Source organism: Hemiscyllium ocellatum, chromosome 36, assembly GCF_020745735.1.
Source record: "Hemiscyllium ocellatum isolate sHemOce1 chromosome 36, sHemOce1.pat.X.cur, whole genome shotgun sequence".
Classification (NCBI taxonomy): domain Eukaryota; kingdom Metazoa; phylum Chordata; class Chondrichthyes; order Orectolobiformes; family Hemiscylliidae; genus Hemiscyllium; species Hemiscyllium ocellatum.
Window position 1 is genome coordinate 20,010,377 of NC_083436.1, and position 24,498 is coordinate 20,034,874.

General features: G+C 40.7%; 1 protein-coding gene across 5 annotated transcripts in view; it reads left to right on the forward strand.

Moving 5' to 3' along the window:
* The window catches only part of LOC132833264 (ETS-related transcription factor Elf-2-like), a 145,920-nt gene that overhangs the window by 63,230 nt on the left and 58,192 nt on the right, over nucleotides 1–24,498 (forward strand). For all 5 annotated transcript variants that reach the window (XM_060851412.1, XM_060851409.1, XM_060851414.1 and 2 more), the window contains exons 2-3: nucleotides 7,383–7,751; nucleotides 13,969–14,134. In XM_060851412.1, the coding sequence (XP_060707395.1) occupies nucleotides 7,674–7,751; nucleotides 13,969–14,134 (244 nt within the window). In that variant the 5' untranslated portion in view covers nucleotides 7,383–7,673. The remainder of the gene's footprint in view (nucleotides 1–7,382; nucleotides 7,752–13,968; nucleotides 14,135–24,498) is intronic.

Below are 24,498 nucleotides of genomic sequence, written 5' to 3' on the forward strand. Positions count from 1 at the left end.
TGTTGGACTATAATCTGGTGCTGTGTGATTTTTAACAAAAGAAATGGTGTTGACTAAAGCAATGAAGATTTAAAATTGGCAAAGTTAATTTGAAAGCAACATTGTATTGTGGCCATTGTTTAGGATGGCATTTGCATTACGACTTACAAACTGGCTTACAAATTTGTGCTTTTGCTTTGGAAAAACAATCTCCATGAAGTCATTTACTGTAACTCATTTTCATCACAACAGAAAGTGAGTCAAGTGACTTGGACTCGAGACTAGAGCTGCTTGAATTTAATGCCTGATGAGAAATGTTCCTTGAAGTTACATTGAGACACCTCAGAGTAGAACACTATACATGGTGAACAGTTTACTTCAGTTGCACTTTTTGTAATTATCAAATTGAAATGTTTTTCTGTCAGACTATATTCTTCACATGGAATGTGTGTTATAAATATTAAGGGTATTGCAATTATGGTATAGTGACGCACCTAAGAGTGGAATAGTCTGTATGGAGGCTGTTGAATTTTATTGCACTTGTAATTTTCAAGCTTTGTAATTTACTTTTACTGATTTTATGAATAAATTATATTTTTAGAAGGAGAAAGAAAAGCAAGCTTACTGGTTCTAGATAAGTTTTTCTTTGCTGTGTAATTGTTCTCCAGTGAATGAGCTGACTCAAGGATAGCATGAACCTTCCTGATGCTATTGTATTTGAAATGCAGCCTCATCTAAGAGCCCAGGGACTAAATGATTAGAGGCATTAAACTAAGTTTCAGTTCAACGGCAATCTCATGACTGCCGTATCAAGATTTGCCATAGGGTTTCCCTCTCCCTCTCCCTCTCCCTCTCCCTCTATATTTGACGTCTATAATTCTCTCCAAGGAGGTTGGTGTGACCTGGCCTCTGGCAGGAGGTGACTAGTTTTGTGGAAAGCAAATTGCCTTGTGTTGCTAAGTTACTTCCTGCTTATTCTTAGAGCCTATCTGTCCTGATATCTCCTGCGGCTTGGTGTCAGATTTGGTCCACTGTAACTTCTGTCAAGTGTCTTGGGACATTTAATGCATGAGGCCATTTATGTATGAATTTGTTGTCCTTGACATAGCTCCATTGCTGAAGTCTAGCTCTTCCACGCTGGACAGTGAAAAGACAACATTTTTCTCTGGGCTGAAGAAAAGTCGTGTGAAGGAAGAGAAAGTTGGTGGTAATTGCTGATCAAGCCAGTAGTAGGTGCAAGTAGTTGTCTGAAACTGAGTCTTGTCCAGTCACCCCTCCTTTTGGATGAGAGAAGCCATGGCCCTGCATTGTACTGTTGCTTGAAACTATTGAAGGAAGCTCTCTGACCATATAAGTAATCTCTGCCTCACGAAATATACTCAAATAATGAACCACTTGACCATTTACTTTGCAGTCTCAGACATTGATAGGACAGACTAACTTATAGGTTTTGTTCTTGCTGAATAAGACCTTGGAAATATCTCACGGCTGAGACAAGGTGCTGTATAAATGTAAGTTAAGCCTTGCTATTTGTTTTCCTCGCAGATTAAAACTCTAGCAGATATCACTAGAGTATTGTACATATTTCCAAGTGGAGTGTCTTGGGTAGAAAATCAATAGCATAGTTCTTGTTCTCTTCCAGTTGTTTCCTATTTTCAGCACAGAAGCTGGTTTTCCATCTAATTCCATCCACAGATCCTTCCAGTCTCCCTGTTGTGTTGGTCTAGCACTTCCCTATAAGCATCTCTTGCATTTACTTCAGTTGCTTCATGTGGGAGAGAGTTGCACATTCTAACTCTGCAGTTAAACCTTGGGCAATTGACCAAATTAATTTTAAAAAAACCTTTTCCTTCCTCTTGGCTGCCGTTGAATAATACTGTTTGAAAGATAAAATCTGCCTAGTGATATAACTCTTCATAGCATCATCATAGAATCCCTACAGTGTGGAAACAGGCCATTTGGCCCAACAAGTCCACACTGCCCCGCTGAAGATTGTCTCACCCAGGCCCAAAACCCTACCCTATTACTCTACGTTTATCCCTGATTAATGCACCTAACCTACACATCCCTGAACACTTTGGGCAACTTAGCATGACCAATTCACCTGACCTGCACATCTTTGGATTGTGGGAGGAAACCAGAGCACCCGGAGGAAACCCACGCAGAGAATGGGAGAATATGCAAATTGCCCAAGGCTGGAATTGAGCCTGGGTCCCTGGTGCTGTGAGGCAGCAGTGCTAACCACTGGGCCTTCATGCAGTTTGGTGGGATTGTGTGATTTGCAGAGTTGATGTGGGGTTCTTGTTAACGTATATTTTGGCTTTTTCAGTGTCCTTACACTTTATACTAAACATGTTCATCATTTTCTTTTTAAAGTGAATTGCACTAGGACTGAATTGATCTGTGCACACACCTCCTCTTAACCATAGAGCAGTTATAAAAGTAAAGTCACTATAGTCCCAGACAGCTGCACCCTCACTGGAAAGAGAGAGAGAGAGAGAGGGCTTATGATGGTTTAACTTCAGGGACGCCATGCTTCAAGCAAGGGGAGAGATTGAGAGCCAGGGACCTTTATTGTAAACTCAGCTGGATACAGGAATTGACTCCGTCTATCACTGACCAGTCATCCAGCCGACTGTACACATAGACACGCACACCTTTGTGCTGGCCCATTGCATTAAGAGCAACTCTTCTCATCCCATTCCTTCCAAACATTTCCCCTTCAGATAATGATCTAATTCTCTTTTTCTTTTGAAAAAGCCATTGTTTGAATTAGTCTCCAGAACATTCTAGGCAGTGCATTCCAGATCCTAACTTTGTGTTACTAAAAACATTTATTCTCGTGATATGATTGCTTCTTTTCCCCAAACACCTTTTTAAAATCTAGCAAATGACCAGGTTTGACCGGCTAGTTGTAGTCACTGTGTTTTCTAATATCTTTGTTGAATTATACAGTTTGCTGTGACTGAGTTGAAAGAGTTCTCCTTCAGCTGACTGAATCTTGTAATCTTGTAGCCAGCAGCCACAAGTGTCTTCAGTGTGGATTAGCTGCAGGCTAGCTCTGTTACTGCTGATGATGTGTTTGAGACATCAGCTTGGCTCTGACACCTTCCTAAATTCACAGAGACAGAACATCATCCAGGCAGCCTGCTCTGACTGGAAACCAGGAGCAGGAATGAACGATCATATCAGATTGGAAGCTTTCCTGGACCAGAGCTGATGTTCACCCTCAGTGAGCGATTGTCACTAATGTTCTTAACAGCAAGTGGCATTGGGACAAAGAATGAATGTGATGCTCAAGAAGACATTTTTTAATTGGAGGGGGGTTCTTCTCAATGATGTGGATCTGGTCCAGATTACACACACAGGCAGAGGTGAGGCTATGAGGGGATTTAAAGATAATTTTACTTTGGACATGATGGGAAACTGGATGGGTCAGCAGGGAAGTAGGTGGTGGGTGAATGAGTATTCGTGTAGGGTAGCTTAAGATGGGATCTGAGCAGCACAGTTTTAGATTAATTGAAGTTTATCAAGGGTGAGGAATGGAGACTGGATGAATCCGTATTAGAATGGAGTTGACTTGAGCATGGATAAATGTTTTGAGATGTTCCAGGCTGGAGCTAGGTAATCTTGTAGGGTTGAATGTTTTCTGATGGAGAGGATATGGGATCAGGAACTCAGCTAAGGGTTAGATAGGATGCTGTGATTGTGACCTGTCTGGTTCCCACTGGGGCAGGAAGGTTGGAATTTGTGATGAGAGTCAGAGTTTGTGGCAGGATAGGCCTCTGCCGTACCACAGTTTAATTGGAGAAAGCAGGAGCAGCTTGTAATTGGCTATTAGGATGAGCAATCGGACAACACTGAGACAGTGGAGGTGTTGGGAGAGGCAGTGGGGAAATTGTGTTTTGTTATAGTTGGTAGTTGGTAGCTAACCTTGTTTCTTCAGATGTTGTTGCCAAGAGACAGTATACAGTTAAAGAGGGAGGGTGAAGAGCAGTGATTGATCCATTAGGGACGACGAGATGAGTTGCTGGATTGCCGAGAAAGAAATGAGAAAAAGGCATGAGGCTCAGAAAGGGGCAAGGAGCTGTTTCTGGGTGAGGACGGGTTTGATGCGACTGAGTGTTCTTGGTCTTACGGGTGAAGTCTTTGTGACTTGCTGTTGCAGTGTGGATTTGGATGGAGGGGTGCGGTGAGGGGTGTTTGAAGGAGATGGTTAGTAATGAGAAAAACTGTGGGGCCACTTTGCATGTAAGGGAATTCCTGGAGGGGCAAGCCAGCAAAGTTTAAGAGTCAAAACTACCTGAAGTGATCTAGTCAGGTTTATCAATCATTGAATTAGCAAATCAGATACATTCCAGAATATAATCTTTGGAATTTGAGGGATGGGGCTATAACAGGGGAACAAATGAGTGGGAAAGACTGAGGGAATTCAAATCACATAGGCATAGCAAGATTTAAGAGACTTGTGTCCTGACCATACTCCAATAGGGAGCAGGCAATATCAATGAGTGGAACTTTAAAGTTTGAGGTGATGTGAGATAAGATTGAGTTGTATGAGCGGTGGAGTCAGCTTGGAACATCAAAAATCTAGCCATTCCTACATTTTTAAAATTCTTTTTGGTTTGCCTAAAAAGACATTGCCTTGTAGGCCAAATGTGTATTTCGGAGCTTAAAAATGTGTTGCTGGAAAAGCGCAGCAGGTCAGGCAGCATCAAAGGAACAGGAGAATTGATGTTTCGGGTATAAGCCCTTCTTTTCCAGCAACACATTTTCAGCTCTGATCTCCAGCATCTGCAGTCCTCACTTTCTCCTAAATGTATATTTCATACAATAGTTTAAAAATCTGAAATTGAGACAGACTACAAGTGCAGTGATCCAGTGCTAATACAGTAAGTTAAAAATCACACAACAGGTTATAGTCCCAACAGGTTTACTTGGAAACATTCGGAGCGCTGCTGTTTCATCGGGTGGTTGTGGAGCATAAGATTGTAAGACATAAAGTTTATAGCAAAAGTTTACAATGTGATGTAACTGAAATTATATGTTGAAAAAGACCTGGATGGTTTGTTAAGTCTCTCATCTTTTAGAATGACCATGTTGGTTTCATCCTTTCATATGTAAATCGCAAAACTTTTTTTTACAAGTTATATTCTCAAATGAATTGGTGTCATTTCAGCCCAGATGATTCACTTAAGGTGTGACACCAATTGTTAAAGTTCACTTGAGAATGTAACTTTTAAAAACGTTTTGCGATTTACATATGAAAGAATGAAATCAACACGATAATTCTAAAAAATGAGAGACTTAACAAACAATCCAGGTCTTTTTCAATATATAATTTCAGTTACATCACACTATAATCTTTTGCAATAAATTCTGTGTCTTATGATCTTATATTCCACAACCACCTGATAAAGGAGCAGCACTCCAAAAGCTAATGCTTCCAAATAAACCTGTTGGACTATAATCTGGTGTTGTGAGATTTTTAACTTTGTACACCCCAGTCCAACACCGGCATCTCCAAATTATTATTGTAAGGACATGATGTTTAAAGTTGGGGGAAGTCTATTTTTGTTCTTCTACCTTTCTCTGTGTAATGACTACAAGAAGTTTTAAGCCAACAATTAGCTGAATTGCCTTCTCATGGAGAGTAAACACCCATGGTTTTTCTGATCTGCTCCCAAGAAGCTTTAGCTTTTGTCATTTGACATATCAAGAACAGTGCCAACAAATTAGGCTGATATTCTAGTTTAGAGGTCAAGTTGTGTTTCAGAAATATGACAATGTTTTTATCAATTAAATCTTTGCCTTTCCCCTGTTGCTTGTAGTAATGCACCATGGAATTTAATGAAACAAAGGGAATTTCTTAAAGTTCACTTGTGGGGGTGTGGGTGTTGCTGGCTGGTCAGCATTTATTTCCTGTCTCTTGTTGCCCTTCAGAAAGTGGTGGTGAGTTGCCATCTTGAACTGCTGCAGTCCACGTCCTGTGCAGGTGGTCTGTCTGATTCCATTTCATTATTTAGACTTCATAGCTATTAATACAACTGTGTGGTTTGTGAGGCCATTTCATAGTGCAGCTGAGAGTCTGGAGGCCAGACCAGGTGAAGATGGCAGATTTTCTTCCCCGAAAAAACTTCGGTGAACCAGATGGATTTTTGCAACATTTGGCAGTGATTTCATGGTTGTTGTTAATGCCAGATGTTTTTTGAATTCAAACATTTTACTGTCTGCTGTGGTGGGATTTGAACCCACGCGCCCAGAACATGAGCTGAGTTTCTGGATTAATAGTCTTGTAATACCATGAGGCCTTCGCCTACTCCAATTCCTAGCCTCGCAGTCTTGGATCTCTGAGATTACAATTAGCAATTCCCAGGAGTACAGGACTAATGTATGGCTATGCAAACAAAATCAAAATGCTGTGTTTTCTGAAAACTTGAAACAAAAGTAGTGCTGGAGAAACTCAGCAAGTGTGCCGAGAGAAAAAACAATTCAAGTTTTAAGTCCAAAATGATATTCCTCCCTGAGGAAGAGTTCAAATTGTGTCTCTCTTCACAGATGCTACCAGAGCTGCTGAGTTTCTCTAGCAATTTGTTTCATAGAATCCTTGGCCCATTGAGTCCACACTGACTCTATGAAGAGGATCTCACCCAGACCCCCTGTAGCCCTGCATTTCTTATGGTTAATTTACCTGGCCAGCACATCTGTGGATACTGTGAGCAATTTAGCAAGGTCAAGCCACCTAACCTGCCCATATTTGGATTGTGGGAGGAAATTGGAGCTTCCGGAGGAAACACATGGACAATGTGCAAACTCCACACAGACAGTTGTCTGAGGCTGGAATTGAACTCCAGTCTCTGGCGCTATGAGGCAGCTGGGGTAATCACTGAGCCACCTTGCTCCCCATTTCTATTACTAAGATATGACTGTTTCCTAAGTTTATTTCTGGGGCTGTATTTTTTTTGACGGCATGAAGTGTATTCATCTTCAGCACCTATGAAGGTTAACGTTGTGTTCAACAGAGTTGATGAAGTGTAACAACCAACAGGTTTCTGATCTGAATAAAGCCCGAGCGACCTCAATGCAGTGTTTATTTAATATTATAGTGACATGTGGCCATTCGACTCACTAGTGCCCTCTGTTGTTCTTCACATTAAAAAAAAGTTCAGATGCAAGTATTAAGTGTTTCTCTCAACTTGGCTACAAAACTCAAAACACTCAACAATACCAATTCATGTGGTGAAAATAAAGGGTTAGATATAGAAAATGTCAAGTTGAGAGAGTTCCCTGTTTTATTACAGTAAAAGTCTAGAATTCTGAAATTAAAACTTTATAGATTTCTTTGTGTGGGTAGTCTACGAAAGTCAATAAATTAACCTGTTTGTTATTTTGTTCTCTTGCAGGTCCAGGAACCTTTTGCAGAGGTGCTGCTTTGCTGAAGTGATGTTTCTCCTCAGGTCATAAGCTGAGAAAGTGGGATCTAGAAAGGAAACGTGCTCCGGGGGGACTTATTTCTATGCTGCACAATTTTTTTTTCCCTGTGTGTCTTAGGACACTTCTGTTGAGCGCTGCATGATACTATATGTGCCTAAAACGCAAGGACCTTTTCAGTTTTTGGCAGACGCTGAGTGCAGCACGCTGTTGTGTGAAGAAGATTTGGCTGCAGCACCCTGAGAGGCTCCAGGAAATGTGCTATGACATCAGCAGTGGTGGAGAGTGGAGGCCTGGTGTTTGACTTTACCAGTAATGGAATGGAGACCCAACAGCAGCAGGTTAGCACAGGGGCCTTTCTCCCTTTATCTTTGTGACAAACACCATGCTTCTATTCCATTTCATTGTTAGGTAAATGCTTTTTTTGACTTTGATCTAGAACCAATGATTATATTCTTGGAATATTATATGCTGTCAGCTTCTGGAATATGTTGGGTTCATCGAATCAAAACTATTTTTCGTCACAGCACAACTTGTGTGCATTTCTAATGTTGTGTGCTTCAGCTACTAACGTTTTAAGGTACAGCAGTATATTGAGCGGACTGGGCTTATTCATTGTGCTAATATCCATCAGTATTTTGTGGGTTTTGAGGCTTAGTTTGTCACAAACTAGTTTAAAAAAATGTGGGTTTTTGCATTGACTTTTGTTTTTCTTGGCCTCATAGGCAAACTGTTTGTCTAGTTTTTCAGCAAATGGCAGAATTTTCAAGTTGTTGGATCTCAGATATTGAAACTTAAAGTTACAGCAGGGGTCTGAACTACTGTGACCAGTTGAAGTCTGGTTGCTGACAATTTTGAGAAATCTTCACTTTCGAACTTAGTTCAGATGAGACTCATTGCATATCCATCAGGGAGCTTGATTTGGTGATCTAAATTGCCAAGTCATCTTCAGCAATGCCTCTCTAACCAGCACTGCATCTTCCACTATGTGCAACTATGGCAGCAGGTGTATGGGGACATCGTCCAAATTGCACACATCCTGACTGGATGTACATTGCCATTTCTTTTAAAAATACTAGGCAAAATTCCTGGGACTCCTTGCCGAGCAACACTGTTTCACCATATGGACTGCAGCAGTTTACAAAGAAGACATACTACAACCTTATGTACTAAACAAGGGATAGGCAGTAAAAGCCCAAAGATTGAGGACTGGGCTGATGTCCTAGGAATGAAAAAGACTATAGAATGGTGGGCCCAGAGCTCGAATAAACCACCTCAGCCCTGACAACAGGAGTCACGATTAAGAATGTTGAATAACCAAAAGCAGCTTGCTTGTTTCAAAAAATTGAGAATTAATGACTTGAGTTCATAATCAAGACTGGAATTGCATTGAAATCCTGAGGAAGATCTTTCATTCAGTTGAGACAATAAATCTCTACCTCTGCCTCTTCAGTAGAATGTAAAAGATCTCATGGTACTATTCAAAGATCTAACATTCTTCATCTGACCAATATCAATCGAAAAGTGATTGATTAATTATTGTTTCCTGTGCTGTCTTTAAACCTTATGTGCTGATTGGCTACCCTGTTTGCCTACTGAGAGGTCATTCTTTGGATTTAAGTTTCACTGTCTGTCCATCTGGTGGGGTGTCACTGAAATCCACATAAATATGCATTTCTGCTCTGGTTGCTGGAGAGCAAAGGCAGCTTTTCTATATTCTCTGGACATTCTAGCATCCGTAGTCTGTCTTCCCACTGAGCTATCGGGGAGCTGAAGTCTCATGATTAAATCCAGTTACTGATAGAAATGAAGGAATCAAGGGTGGAATTTAACATGCAGGCCAGTGTGTGCCATGCAGTATAATGGACAACAATGCATTTACATTCTGTTTAGTGTTGGTCTGAAGGGGATGGCAATCACTAATGTATGGGCTATCTAAAGTCAACAAAAAGCAGCTGAGTCTATTTCGACGCCTCCCTGTTTAGTGTCTTTCTCTGCATGAGTAATACTTCATGCTAATGTTGATTTGTTAATTTTTAATTGTTGTTTTAGTGCTTGCGTAGCCTTGAGATGTGATCCAATAGTGAATGGCAAAATACCAAATTCATTCTAATGTTTTATAACATTTACAAATTGTCATTTAGAATTTTCCAGAAGGATGTAGTTTGGAGAATATTTTAGTGTCAATAATGTGACAGTACATTATGAGTGAAGAAGTACTCCTTTAAACTTGTGTTCTTAGATTCCAGCCTAACTTGGTTCAAATATCATGTACTCTGAAGTGCTCGTAATTTGTCCTCCTATATTTTAATCTGCGGTGTGTCATTCAAATCTCTGAGCGCATGTTACTCATTACTGATCACTGGAAGTGATGTTTTTCTTTATGCAGTAGTGAGACGGCAAATACGTAGCATTTGGGATCGGCCCACTAACATCTGACTTCAGTTGACTGGTATTACTGTGGTAGACAGACTGATGCACTTTGAGAGATATCCCCCCTCAGTTTATGTAGTGCCACTCCTTCCCTACCTACGTGAAGAGCATGTGAAGGGTTTGACATTCTAGAATTGGTTGCACATTAGAGTAGCTGAACTTGTCAAAAGCAGCAGTTTCTGTATTAGACTTGGCACCTTGAAACTGTGCTGAAAATGTGTTGCTGGTTAAAGCACAGCAGGTTAGGCAGCATCCAAGGAACAGGAAATTCGACGTTTTGGGCCAGAGCCCTTTCCTGATGAAGGGCTCTGGCCCAAAACATCGAATTTCCTGTTCCTTGGATGCTGCCTAACCTGCTGTGCTTTAACCAGCAGCACATTTTCAGCTCTGATCTCCAGCATCTGCAGACCTCACTTTTTACCTTGAAACTGTGTCAATGAAGAGATTAGGATGGCAATTGATGTTGTAGTGGATGGAATACTTGGGACTTTTTAAATCCTAGCAGCTATAAATTTTTTTTGAATCCCATATTTTCCACATGGGTGTGGTAATGGAGTTGGTCAAGGGCTTCCTTTTAGTGTCCGAGTTCCCTTCCGACAGTGTGGTACTGGATACTGTGTCAACACAGACTGTCACCTTGGACCAGTAATTTCCTCCCTTGAACATCATGAGTTTTCCTCAGGTCTATTAAATCACTTCCCTTCTCCAGCCAATCAGCAGATGGCAAAAACTCAATAGAAAATCAACCATATCCTGTTTTGGTAATGGGCCTGTGTGTGTGTGGTTTCCGGAAAAGGACTCTGCAGATTTCTGACCAATTTGACAAGTGTCTTCCTATGTCCTCTTGGGAAGAAGTCTTCTGTCAGACTGTTCACCTGGCGCTTTCTATGTAATACGCAGACTTGGAGCCATAGTTGTTAAACACACATGTGATTTTCAAACATGACTGAGGCATTACCTATCCTAATGTCCCAAGAAGCAAGGTCTCATTATATTGTCATGCACATTGGTATTGGAAGAGAATGCCAAAGTTGAAGCAGAAATGACCTTGGATGAGAACTTGGATGATGAATCTGTACTTGTTATAGAACCTTGTGATTGTCGGGTTACAAAATTACTTCTGAATTTTGTGGGAAATAGCTACACTTAGTTCAGATGAATGATGTGTGTGTGTGTGAGACTAATTTAAACTGTCCAAGATAAATTGAGAGGATGCTAAGCCGTTCCTGTGGTGCTGTGATAATCTCAAGTCCAAAACAAAATAAATACCGGTGTGATTTTTTTTGAAAGAGTCAGAATCATCTGCAAAAAGAATTTGTCTGTTACAATGTTTCTTATCCTTTTGGCCCAGTTTTAGTCTTCTGTTTATTTTTGAATAAATGGAATTTGTTTTTACTTTTCCTTTCTAATAAATTGATATTTATGTGAAACGTTGTGCTTGTTTTTGCTAGCAGTGTATTTTGCTTTGTCAAAATACTCAGTGCATGCAAAAACAGATGGACACCCTCCATCACTGCTGGTTAAGCCAAGACAGTGAGTGTTCAGTACCTGTGCGCTTAGTTTTATGGCTTTTTATATCCCACGTCATTAAATATGTAGCACGGCTGATATGTCAGCTGAACATTGTACAGATGCATTAGTTTTTCTGTGAGCTGCAGGTTGTTTTCAAATGGCATACATGTTCTTGCTTGCTAAGAATCTACATTTAATTTTCAACACTATATTCAGGGTTGTTGTAATTGTCATCGTGCAAGTGGACAAGCAGACTTCATGATTTCTTCATATGACATTATTACATGTGCTGTGAGCCTTCCAATGTCCTGGACTGCAAATTATTTCTCCTAATTTGCTACTGTTCAGTGTTAATAGTCTATAAATAAATAAAGTATAAATAGTTCCCTTGCTGGCTCACACTGCCTGGTGCAAAACTGAGCTATTCAGCTGACTGGCTCTGCTATAAAGCACCACTTGTGTGCGTTGATAGCTAAGCTGCGTTTCAGAGCTCTTCTTACACTAAGGACAAGAATTCAGGCATGGTTTCACATTTTTTTCTTTACATTCAGGAACACAGTTCCACAAGTGAACCTGTTATTTGAATGCCCTGAGCATTTGAATGCTTTTATTTACTCCCTGGGCCATAGAACAGCAGCAGTCAAGAGTTCAGGCAGGTGACCTGTTGCTACACTTCTGAAAATCTTTGGAGTATATCAGGTTGGCAAGTATATGGTTGCTGTATCTAGCCATGCTGTGGCATGTTCACATTTGGTAATTGGGGAGTTGTTCGGCAGGGAGGTTAAAGTCGCTTCAGTAATATGGTAGTGATATACATTAAAGTTGTACATCAGAACCTTCAGTTTAATTATGCAGTGATTTGAAAACATGCTTTGAGAAACACTGCTACACCGTATAATTGTTCAGGGAACCTTTTGATTGTTAGGTTACAAAATTACTACTGAATTTTGTGGGAAATGGTCTCACTTAGTTCAAATGAATGTGAAATTTTGTTAGTAAAGCCAATTAAAAATTGATGTGCACATTTGTCAGCAGTCTGGTGTTGCTGTTCCAACATGCCCCTGATCATTCATGGTCAGGGTGTGACCCTTTAATTTTGTCTTGGGAACTCATTTTCTTCCCTTCTGCCATGGTGATGTCTTTTGAGGTGTCAGTCAGTGAGGCCCAACAACTCCTTGGTACTTTGTGTTACTCTGTCCGGTGATGCAGCTTGGGAGAACCGAGCCACCCAGTTTAATTCTGTCCTCGCTGGATATCCATTACAAATACGGACTTTCAGTACCAAGTACTAAGTAGTAAGTGGGGTCAGAAACTCTAGATTCATTTGTACCCCCTCCACCTTTAGCCCAGACATGCAATAAATGCACAAAAAACATGTTGCGAATAGAATTGCGGGATGTCTGTCTCGCACACATGTTCCTCCTCTCTCATGCTGTCTTACATGTGCTCATTCTCTCTCTCTCACATTTTTTCTCTCTCTCTCATTTATTCTCTCTCTCTCTCATTCTCATTCTCATTCTCTCTCTCTCTCATTCTCGCTCACTCGTTCTTGCTCACTCTCGTTTTCGCTCTGATTCGCGCTCGTTCTCGCGCTCGTTCTCGCGCTCGTTCTCGCGCTCGTTCTCGCGCTCGTTCTCACGCTCGTTCTCACGCTCGTTCTCGCGCTCGTTCTCGCGCTCGTTCTCGCGCTCACTCATTCTCGCTCGCTCTCATTCTCTCTCGTGCTCTCACTCTAGCGCACGCTCTCGCTCTCACTCATTCTGTCTCTCTCGCTCGCACTCTCATGCTCTTATTTTCTCTCTCTCGCTCACGTTCTCGTGCTTGCTCTCGCTGTCTCGCGCTCTCATTTGCTCTCTCTCACGCTCTCCTCAACCCATCGAGCCCCACATCGTACTTTTGCACCAGTATTTCAAACTATCGTGCATATAACTGAAGCAGTTTTACAAGCTGTTGGTTACATTTGATGAACACAGTGGCTCAGTGGTTAGCACTGCTGTCTCACAGCGCCAGGGGCCCGGGTTTGATTACCGCTCGGGCGACCGTCTCCATGGAATTTGCACATTCTTCCCCTATGTGTGTGGGTTTCCTCCAGGTGCTTCGGTTTCCTCCCACAGTTCAAAGATGTGCAGGTCAGGTGAATCGCCCATGCTAAATTGCCCACAGTGTTAGACGGATTAGTCAGGAGTTGTTGGGCCAATGGCCTGTTTCCATAAACTTGACATTCACACCACATCACAGCACCATGTTACATCGTGTTTTGTATCTGTCTGAAGTAGATCTCCTTTCAGATCATGTTTGTGTCATTCCCCCCAGCTGTCCTAATGGGTCTGATTCAAAGTCAATGTTGCTCAAGTAGGAATCTCCAGCAAAGGGAAGATAACAATCATGCCTGCAGTTTCTTCCTGGTTATCGCTCGTGATATTAGGATCCTTGCATTAAGATATGGGAAATTGCCTACTTGCTTAATGGCAGAATGTATGGAGAATGACTTGGTACTGAATAGAAACAATTCAGTATAGAATAATGCTCTTAAATTAAACTGAACAAACTCTTTGCAGTAATGCCTTTTTTAAAAACAATTCTTCATCTGTTTTGTGCTATTTTGCTCTGTAGGAGGCAGAAAAGGGTCCCGGCTACCCTGCAGTGATCGTGGAGCCAGTTCCAAGTACCAGGCTTGACCAAGGCTATGCAGCACAAATATTGGTGTATAACGATGAAACCTATTTGATGCAAGATGTAGCAGAAGAACAGGAGATTGAGACAGATTCATCAGAAACAGGTAAGAGCTACACTAGTCACTGATAAAGTGACTTACAATTGATCCTGAAATTCTGTTGAGTAAAGCACCATAAACACGAGTGAAGATGGCAGGCAAAGAAGTTAATGGATTTTAATAAAAAATATTCCATTTTAACGTCAGGTGCTGAAACTACTTTGAATTAGCAAAACATTGCATCGGTATCCAATTAAATCAAAAGGAGAGTGTATTTTGAAAAGAAAACAATTTGATCTGTGTGACCTTAAATTATTTTGTACATTTCTGTGATGCGTTTGGTTTTGTGTGTGAGGGAAAGACCAGGAGCTGGCACCCTGTCGAGCTGATAGGAGGCAAGTGGCTCAACGTGAGAGAGGCCCTGCCCTGCCGCCACTCTCCTTTACTGAAACACACCGCTGCGGTTGACGATTTTGGTTCAGTTATCAGAAAAGTGACCACTTTTTGTAATTGAACTGATATTTTGCAGCATTTATAGCATGTTACAGGGTGAATGGCTGGAACAGCATTGCAAACACTGTGGATTGTTTTATACCCTGAAGACATTGAACCTTAAACTCATTCAATAGCATTGTTCTTAAGACTCCTACTGCTGATATCTCCAGCATGTGTTCCACTTGCATGAGTTACTTACAAAGGGCTGATTTAAATTAACATTTTCCAATAAAAATGACCTGAAAGTTGCTTTGATTACTTTGACTGAAAATTGGATCCATTAAAAAAAAACTTCATGTTTGGAAAATGTTCCTGCAAGAAATATGTATCAAGGTTATGCTGGTGTATCTATAACCTCAGAGTCTGCACACAGTATTGCCAATGACCGAATAAAGTGTTTTCAAATTTCTCATTTTATTTTGGGCAACCTAAAAATGTTCATTCATTGTCAATATATCTACAGCATGCATTGTTGGTTGCTTTTGTTTTATTTCTGTGAATGCTAATTATATGAAGCAAAGACACTGCATTTCTTGAACTCAGTTACAATCCTACATGAGAATGTGCTGGTTGATACTGAACAGGTCTGCAGCAACAATGGAGAGATAAATAGAGTTAATATCTTTAGTTACAACTTCAGACTTGTTCAACTTAAAATATTAATGTATTTTAATGTAGATATTGCAGATCTGAATATTTTCAACACTCTGGTCTGCAGTAGTTTGCTTTCACAATAATACTTTGCCTTGATTTGGCATATTGTAAACACTTATCGATGGCCATTTGCAAATATATAAAGTTTAGCGCAGCATGTTCCTTCATAGTGTGGAGAATTCTGTTTTAACTTTAGGGGTGGTTAATTCATCACTTATGTCAATACCATATTACAGTATGTGTTTATGGGAAATAGACCCACTCAACAGGACTTGATAACATTGATTCATAAATTCAGCCAGTACAGAATCTGGGTCCTCCCTCATCAACACTACTTAAACGATTCAATGCTCAATCTTTTGGCTTCTCGGGAGAGTTGCCAAACATAGATATTCCGAGTTAGTCAAACAATTGGAATTTGGCAAAGTTAAATTTTTAATGTGGGTATTTTTCAAGCAGTATGAGTAAGCTGCTACTTAATTTGCATAAGAAAAACCATGCTAATCTTTTTTGAACAAAATTCACATTGCGTTCAGGGCCTCTACTGGGAAACAAATTAAATTAGTTTTCGTTAGTCTCTTTCCCAAGCCACCATTCCTTGACCTGTTGAGCTGAAATTCTGGTTTCTTTTTGTGGGGAATTATGAAGAGTTTGGCTTTTCAACAAAGGTCACCAATAACTGTTCAATTGTGTATCCAATCTCTTTCTGATCAAAGCTTTACCAACTACAGAGTACTATAACTTGTTCCAAAAAAAAAGAAATAGTTGTCACAGTAAATCTTTGACAAAATTATGTTTACTCACAGTTTGCCAATATTGCCCATAAAATACAACTTTTTGATAAAGATATTGATTGGATTCTTATTTATTTGTGAACCTTTTGTGTGTGATATAGAAAATTGAGTATTGAGGTGATGGTCAAAGCTACTATATAAATAAATTTCAAGGCACTGAACTGCATAAATGCTTTACATGAGTCATCCTGCAGGGGGAGAAAAAAAGGATGATGGACTCAATGAGAATTGAGATGGTCAACTTGTGGACAAAGCCACAATAGACAGTGAGGAGAATTGAATGTAAAAGTAGAAGATAAACTCAGGCAGGAGCACATAAGCTTTTGGACATTCTGTGATAGCACAACAACAGAAGATGAAGTTTAATGCAGACAAATGGAAATATTGTGTGTACACTAGAACTGTAATTGCCACAGATGTTCTTGAAGGATCTCAGGTTAAAGATCACACAGGCTATAGACCCTTGAAAGACTTCGTCCAGCATGTCAATCCAATGTAAAGCGGCCGTCAACAAGCAAATAAAATGTTGAATGACAGAGTCCTCACATAAATCAGAGGAATCTTGTTCACACTGTACAAAGCTGATCACTGAGCACCGTGAGCACTCTTTTTCTCCTCCCAGTTCTGGTAGCTAAGACAGAAGGGGGGGGGCATTCAGGCACAAGAGGCTTTGCAAATAGCATCAAATCTGCATGTATGGAAAGACTGCAGAAAACTTAGTTTAGGAAAGGAGTCCAAGAGGTGATATTCAAGCCACAAGGTAGTGACAGGAATGGAAAATCAGCAAGGAAGTTCAAGGAATCCAGTTGGATGGGTAGTAATTGGTAGGAGAGAAGGAAGCATATGTAAAAGAACTTAAAATCAACGAGATACAGTTGAGAGTGATTAGAGTCATAGTCATAGAGATGCACAGCACGGAAACCGACCCTTCGGTCCAACCCGTCCATGCTGACCAGATATCCCAACCCAATCTAGTCTCACTTGCCAGCACCCGATTGGACCAAAAAAAAGCTGAGAGAGAGAGATTTCAAGGGATCATCTGAGCCGACCTAATTATTGTAAAATAGCACCTATTATAAATTGGGTAACTGAAAGAAACACTGAACCTTGTATAGAATATAAGAGTCATAGAATCCCTATAGTGTGGAAACAGGCCATTTAGCCCGACAAGTCCACGCCAACCTGTATGCACTGCTCTTTATTTTGTTGTTACTGAATCGAATCTTTGAATTTATTATCAATTGGAGTACCATTACCACAGAGACTGCAGTTGGTCAAAGTTGAGGCCAGTTACCGCAGGATAAATAGGGATAGTTGTGAGCAGGTAGAGAATCCTACATCCTCAGATTATAAATACTTAAACATATTTACAAGGAGTAGGCATAAGCCTCTCGGCCGATCAAGCCTGCTCTGTTATTTTAATAAGGTTATGACTGATTGATTAACCTCAAAACCACTTTCTTGAATGCTGTTGATAACATTTCATCCTTTGCTTTAATAAAAGTCCACCTCTGCCATTAAAAGTTTTAAAGATTTTACTTCTGCCACCTGTTCGGGAGGAGGCAATTAAGAATTTACACCCTCATAGAAAACAAAATAGCCCCATCTTTCAAATGAGTGACCCTCTAATTCTTGATTCCACTATAAGAACTAATGTTCTCTCTGAATCTGCTGTGTCAGTGGTTAGCACTGCTGCCTCACGGCGCCTGAGACCCGGGTTCAATTCCCGACTCAGGCGACTGACTGTGTGGAGTTTGCACGTTCTCCCCGTGTCTGCATGGGTTTCCTCTGGGTGCTCCGGTTTCCTCCCACAGTCCAAAGATGTGCGGGTCAGGTGAATTGGCCATGCTAAATTGCCCGTAGTGTTAGGTAAGGGGTAAATGTAGGGGTATGGGTGGGTTGCGCTTTGGCGGGTTGGTGTGGACTTGTTGGGCCGAAGGGCCTGTTTCCACACTGTAAGTAATCTAATCTAATCTAAATCTTGTTCAATCAAGCCTCCTTTTAATCTACAAAACGTCAGCCTACACAAGCCTGGTCTGTCCCACCTTTTTGTTTCAGACTATCCTCTCAGTTCCCTGTGTTAATATAGTAAATTTATATCCTTTTAAACAAGGAAACCATTGCAGTGCATAGCAAGCCAACTGCGGTTTCACCAGTACCTTGTATAACTGAAGCACAACCTTCTACCCATGTGTTCAATTCTCCTGTGCATTAAATGATACCATTAGCTTTCCTAATTATATGCTGTGCCTGCTTATTAACCTTTGGTGATTCATGCACTTAGGACACCTAGATCTCTTTACATCTCTGAGCTCTACAATCCCTCACCTTTGAGACAACACACTTTTTTTAAACTTCCTGGCAAAATAGCCATTTCCTTTATTTTCACATTATATTCCATTTGCCAGATCTTTACCCACTCACTTAACCTATCTACATCTTTTTGTAGCCACTTTGTTTCCTCTTTACAAGTTACTTTCTGATCTAATTTTGTGCAATAGATTTGGCAACTGTATGCTCTATTGTTTATGTAAATTGTAAATAGTTGAGGTCTCAGCGCTAATCCATGTGGCACACCACTTGTTATATGTTGCCAACAAAAAAAACATTAATCTCTACTCTTTGCTTCCTGTTAGCCAGCCAATCTTCTATCTTTTTATATTCTGTAATATGTGAGCTTTTATATTCTGTAATAAACTGTGGTAGATTAACAAAAGTCTTTTGGACACCTAAATACAGTACGTTCATGATTAGATTACTTACAGTGTGGAAACAGGCCCTTCGGCCCAACAAGTCCACACCGACCCGCCGAAGCACAACCCACTCATATCCCTATATATATACCCCTTACCTAACACTACGGGCAATTTAGCATGGCCAATTCACCTGACCCGCACATCTTTGGACTGTGGGAGGAAACCGGAGCACCCGGAGGAAACCCACGCAGACACGGGGAGAACGTGCAAACTCCACACAGTCAGTCACGTGAGGCGGGAATTGAACCCAGGTCCCTGGCGCTATGAGGCAGCAGTGCTAACCACTGTGCCACCGTGCCACCGTTCACTGGTTCCCTTTTAGTGAAGCCACATGTTACTTTGTCAAAGAACTCCAACGGAATGTTTAAATATGATAAAACTTTTCATTAAACCATTTGACTCTGATAACTGTGAACGCATTGAAGTGCCTTGCTAAATGCCTTTAATAATGGCTTCTATCTGAAGTGAAGTTCATCAGACCCAAGCACTTATTACATGGTTCCAACACGTTACTCAGTACCATGTTGCTGGTGACTGCGATTAAACGGAGTTTCTCCCTCCCCAGCATTTTCTGCTTTATCACAGCTTCTGGGTTGTGCTATTTTCGTTTTGTGAAAAGGTGTAAAATTGGGTCCTGCGAGAGGGAAGTCAAATTTAAAGAGAAAGATGAATGGAGAATGGCAATAAATAGAGTTAGAAGTGTACAGATGTGGGGAGAGTGAGGGCTGTAAAATTCAACAGGTGCAGTCAGCAGAGGTATTTTTAAAATGTTGTAGCTTTAGAGTAGTCATAAATGAAGTCAGTTTATAATAGTTGGGTGAAGCCATGGAAAATTGCTGCTAATTTTAGAGATTGAAAGAATAATGATGGGAAACAAAGATAGATAAAAGTGTAACACATTGAGTGTGAGTAGACAGTAATAAACTCAATTGGTCCGTCATGTCATTGAACGAGACTGGATGACCATTGAACCTTCTGAATCATCAGAAATTGGAGCTAAATACTCAACGATTCTGGAAACATCGCCAGGAATTAGAGACAAGTGAGGAATACTGACCAAGTGTGGCCATTGGATGGAATAGGTTTTGGTAACCCTAAAAAAACAAAGCAACCGGACATGTACAGTGACTCAGGATTGCAGCATGTTAACCAATATTGGGCACCAGTCAACGCTGCAGAGATTAACGAGGTTAAAGCAGAAGAGATGGTGAGGAAACCACAGAAGATAGCATCAATGCAAATTGAGCTTGTAACTTATAAAGAAATTGTTGTAGTTGTAAAAATGTCTACCCAGGGAAGTGAATAGCGACGTTTGTTGTGGATTTGCAAAGTGGTAAATTGTGTCTGGGGTTAGCCAAGTGTACAGGTGAGATTAGCTAGAAGGGATTCAGAAGATGATGGGAGAAAGCCAGAGGTGGTGGTTTGTGTAAGCCCGAGAGACCCAGCAAGAAATAATGTAGGAAAGCTTTCATAGTGAATCTGACATTGATGAAGGATGCAATGTATTGTTCTTCAGCGTGCTTTGGTTTAGTGTAAGGACGGGAGTTAATTATGATAATTTAAGGACGTAAATGAATGGCTGTCAGCTAATAATAAATATCCAAACAAAACTCAAGGGCTGGTGAGACACCCTGTCCCTACCTCAGAACTGGTGTCAGTTTAACCCAAAGGTGGTCACACCTCAGGGGTGGGCACATGTTGAGAAAGAAGGTGCTTCATGATAATCTCAGCTGGTGTGGGATTGAACTCATGCTGTTGACGTCACTCGACAATGCAAAGTTACTGTCCGATGAATTGAGCTAACTGACCCCCAAAGTAAAATTGTCATAGTCCCAGAGGACCATCAGACATGAAAAAGACAGATCGGAAAAAAAAAACTGGTGGTGATTTAACCTGAGGGTCACCATGCTGTAACTGTCACCATTTGACATTCAAAGGTTACCTTTCTAAATTGCCCAGTATCAACATTCTTGGAGATGCCGGTGTTGGACTGAGGTGTACAAAGTTTAAAAATCTCACAACACTAGGTTATAGTCCAACAGGTTCAATCAGAAGCACACTAGCTTTCGGAGCGCTGCTGCTTCTTCAGGTGATAGCCTGATGAAGGAGCGTCGCTCCGAAAGCTAGTGTGCTTCCAATTAAACCTGTTGGACTATAACCTGGTGTTGTGATTTTTAACATTCTTGGAGTTAGTGTTGACCAGAAATTGAATTGATCCAGTCATATAAATGCTGTTTACAAGATCAGATCAGTGACTGAATTCTGCAGTGGGTAACTTGCCTCCTAACTCCCCAAATCCTGTCCAATATCTATAAGGGGCTTAAGTCAGGCATGAGATGGAATGCTTCCCACTTGCCTGGATGAGAGCAGGTACATAAATCCTGAAAACCCTCACACAATCCAGGACGAAGCAGCCTGCTTGATTGGCACCCTATGTATCATCTTCAACATTCACTTCTTTCAACACCAACCTGCAATGTCAGCAGTGTGTACCACCTACAAGATGCATTGTAGCAAGGCTTCTTTAACAGCACCTTCCAAACCTGTGAAGATCAGAAGGACAGGGCAACAGATACATAGGAACACCACCGTCTACAAGTCTCCTTTTTAAGACCCCTACCATCTTGACTTGGAAATATAGCGCTGTTCCTTCATTGTCACTGGATCAAACTCCTATAAATTCCTTCTGAACAGCAGTGTTGGTATACCTACCCCTCAAGGACTGCAGCAGTTCAAGATGCAGCTCGCCTTTACCTTCTCAATGGGATTTTGGATGGGCAGTGAATGCTGGCAGCCAATGATGCCACACCCCCTGACTGAACAGAAAGTGTGCACAAGTGTTAGACCTAGGACCTTGAGGCTGATCACAACTATCAAAGCTATGGAAAATGCTTCAAAATCTGTAGGACAGAAGAACCTTTGGATTTGTTTGGTGGGTAGCTTGCAATAGTAATTTTGATTTTTAATATCATGTATCATCTTAAGGTTTGTTGGCAGTTAAGGCCGCTTTACCAAAAGATGCATTGATCCTGCGTTGTCTTCAGCTAGGTGATCGTATATTGGCTTTGTTTCAGAGTAAAGTCATTAATTGGTTTGAACTCTATCAATGGCTGTAAAATCTGCATTCTCCAGTCATCTACTACAGGATGTGTCTCATACTACAGTTGATAACCTCCCTTGAAGAGGTGCAATCTAAACATTGTGCTGAATAATTAATACATTTTGGTTCCCTTGGGTGTCATCTGCTCTAGCTGATGAGAAATATTACTTTTTGATCCTTGCTCATGCATGCGTCATGATGTTCTGCATCCCTTAGCAGAATGTGACCTCTGTTTGATTTATGCCCAGTATATCATTGTGAGATAAACTCCCTGTAACGGCAGAGTGCTACTTTTAGAAATGGTGAGCAAGCAATGTTGGCATTGAAAGCAAGAGGGAGGTTGGGAATGTTCAGACCATAATATGGTGGTGAATAATAATAGATATGTAACAATTGGGTAATGGGGAACCAAGGGCAATGTCACAATACCACAGAGGAAAAGCAGTTTCCTTAATTGATAGGAAAGGAAGTCTTTGTCAGTCTTGTGTGTCATACGTAATTTACTCTAAACCCAACTGGTGGTTTGCTGCAAGCCATTTTTAAAAGATATCTAAGTGCTTTCAGATGTGATCTGACCACAACCGCACCAAAGGCGACTAAATAATTTGATGGGAACAAACTTAATGAAATAGTGAATTTCTTAAATCAACCTGGTGATTTGGAGGTGTTGAGAAATTATGTTATATAGTACAATTTGTAATTAACTTGCAACTTTTGGACTTACTGAATTTCTTTCTCTAGTTGCCTCTGAAGAAACATATTCCTGTGTTGTAGGAACTAAATGTCCAGATGGGTCAGTTGGCTCTTGCTGATAAATCTGCGAGTTACATATTACTGATTGAGCTGTTTTTATACTGTTGTCGTCAAAAACCATCTTTGATAAAATTCCAATTTGAATTTGAAAGCAAAGTAATTGAAATATGATAAACAAGGTATTTTGCTCATGGTATGTTTAAGAGTCTACGTGTATTTTCACACCCCTTGAGTTCAAAATAGTTAAAAATTCGAGCTCCCCAGGACTCCTGTATATGTTGAATGTTTGTATTCCCTAAGATTTATGTTTCTTTCTTTGAGCATTATCTCCCCTGTATTTGAAATAGTTAATAATGTGCAGAAAAGTAGTCACAATGATAGGCTCCGCTGAACTGTAATTGTGCAAAATGTATACTTTTAAAAAGAGCGGTTGAAGTATTGGATGATATTACTTTGCATTTGACCCTTGTGTAATTACATTGAAGACAAAATGTGTGAAAAATGTTGTTTTAATCATTTCAGTTTTTAACGTTGTCCGAATAAGGACTCCAGAACATAGCACCATGATGGACCCCCATAACTTGTGCAGTCATCTATTGTGAGTGGCACGCGTTTGCTTACATTTTATCTGAGCATCTACAGCAGAAGGGCTCTGGTGACTTCGTAAACCAAGCAACCAGAGATTGAGCAATTGGTTATCCAGAAAGCAACTTCATTCACAATGTGGTTTCCTCTTTTCTCACCCAAATGCACACAGATATGTAAAAATACATTGAGTGGATTCTCTGTGGTCTCAGTGTGGCCAGAAGCATAGTCACGAGTATGCCTGAATATGGAAGTGGAGTGGAGAATGCTGCCTAGGAGTGATGGCTTAAAAGGAGTGCCCAAGGTCAGCAAAGCCAAAAGCAGATCAAGTGCACTTGACCTGCATTAGGTTATCCAGGATAGTAACTAGAAGAAGCAAAGTCTTTGAGTGGAAAGAGAAATGCTGGGAAGAACTGCATAGCCCCTAGTCAGCCTGGAAGGCTGCCTTTGATACTTTGTGTTTGTACATCAAACATATTGGAAGGGATGGAAACTCTGGATTCAGTTGCCACTCTTGGACTGAATCATGTTATCTAGACAGCCGACGATATTTCAGTGAATTACTGGACAGGCAGCATACAGTCAGTAATTCTGGTAATGAAAATGAGTTTTATACTTAAAATTGCCTTCGGGTTAGGATTCGGGCCAATGCGATGGAAGTATGAAAGGTGAAAAGAAAACCTTAAGCAGGTCAAAATGGTCTTGACTAATATGAATCTGTAAACATGGGTTTGGAATAGGGATAGAAGGCTGATGGCTGGGAACAGAGTACACTTTAATTTTCGTGTCCCATTGCATCACAATGTTAACCAGAAAGACCGATTAAAGATACAGGCCATTCAGCCCCTTGAATCTGATCCTTCATTTCCTAAGATCATGGCTGACTTTTTATATTATCTTTGCTTTCCCCCTTGATTCCCTTAGTGCACAAAAACAAGATTGTTTCAAATTAGGATGTACTCATTGACAGAGCATCTTTGCTGTCTTCATTGGAGAATGCTGACGATTTTTAACCCTGTGATTTTATAAGGTTCTCATCTCAGTCTGAAATGGCTGACCTCTTCTCTCCATACGGTCCTCAGTTTCTAATCCGTTGAACAGTGAAAACAATCTCTCAACATCTGTGCTTGCTCACTAAGAATTTTACATGCCTCAAGAAGATTCCAAATTCTTCGAAGACTTGAAAGCATTTAGGACCATTCTACTTGATGCCTCTTTGCAGGATAGCCCTCTCCATCAGGAATGAGCTTTGTTGCATTTCCTGAGGAAAGTATATCCATCTTAATTATTGAT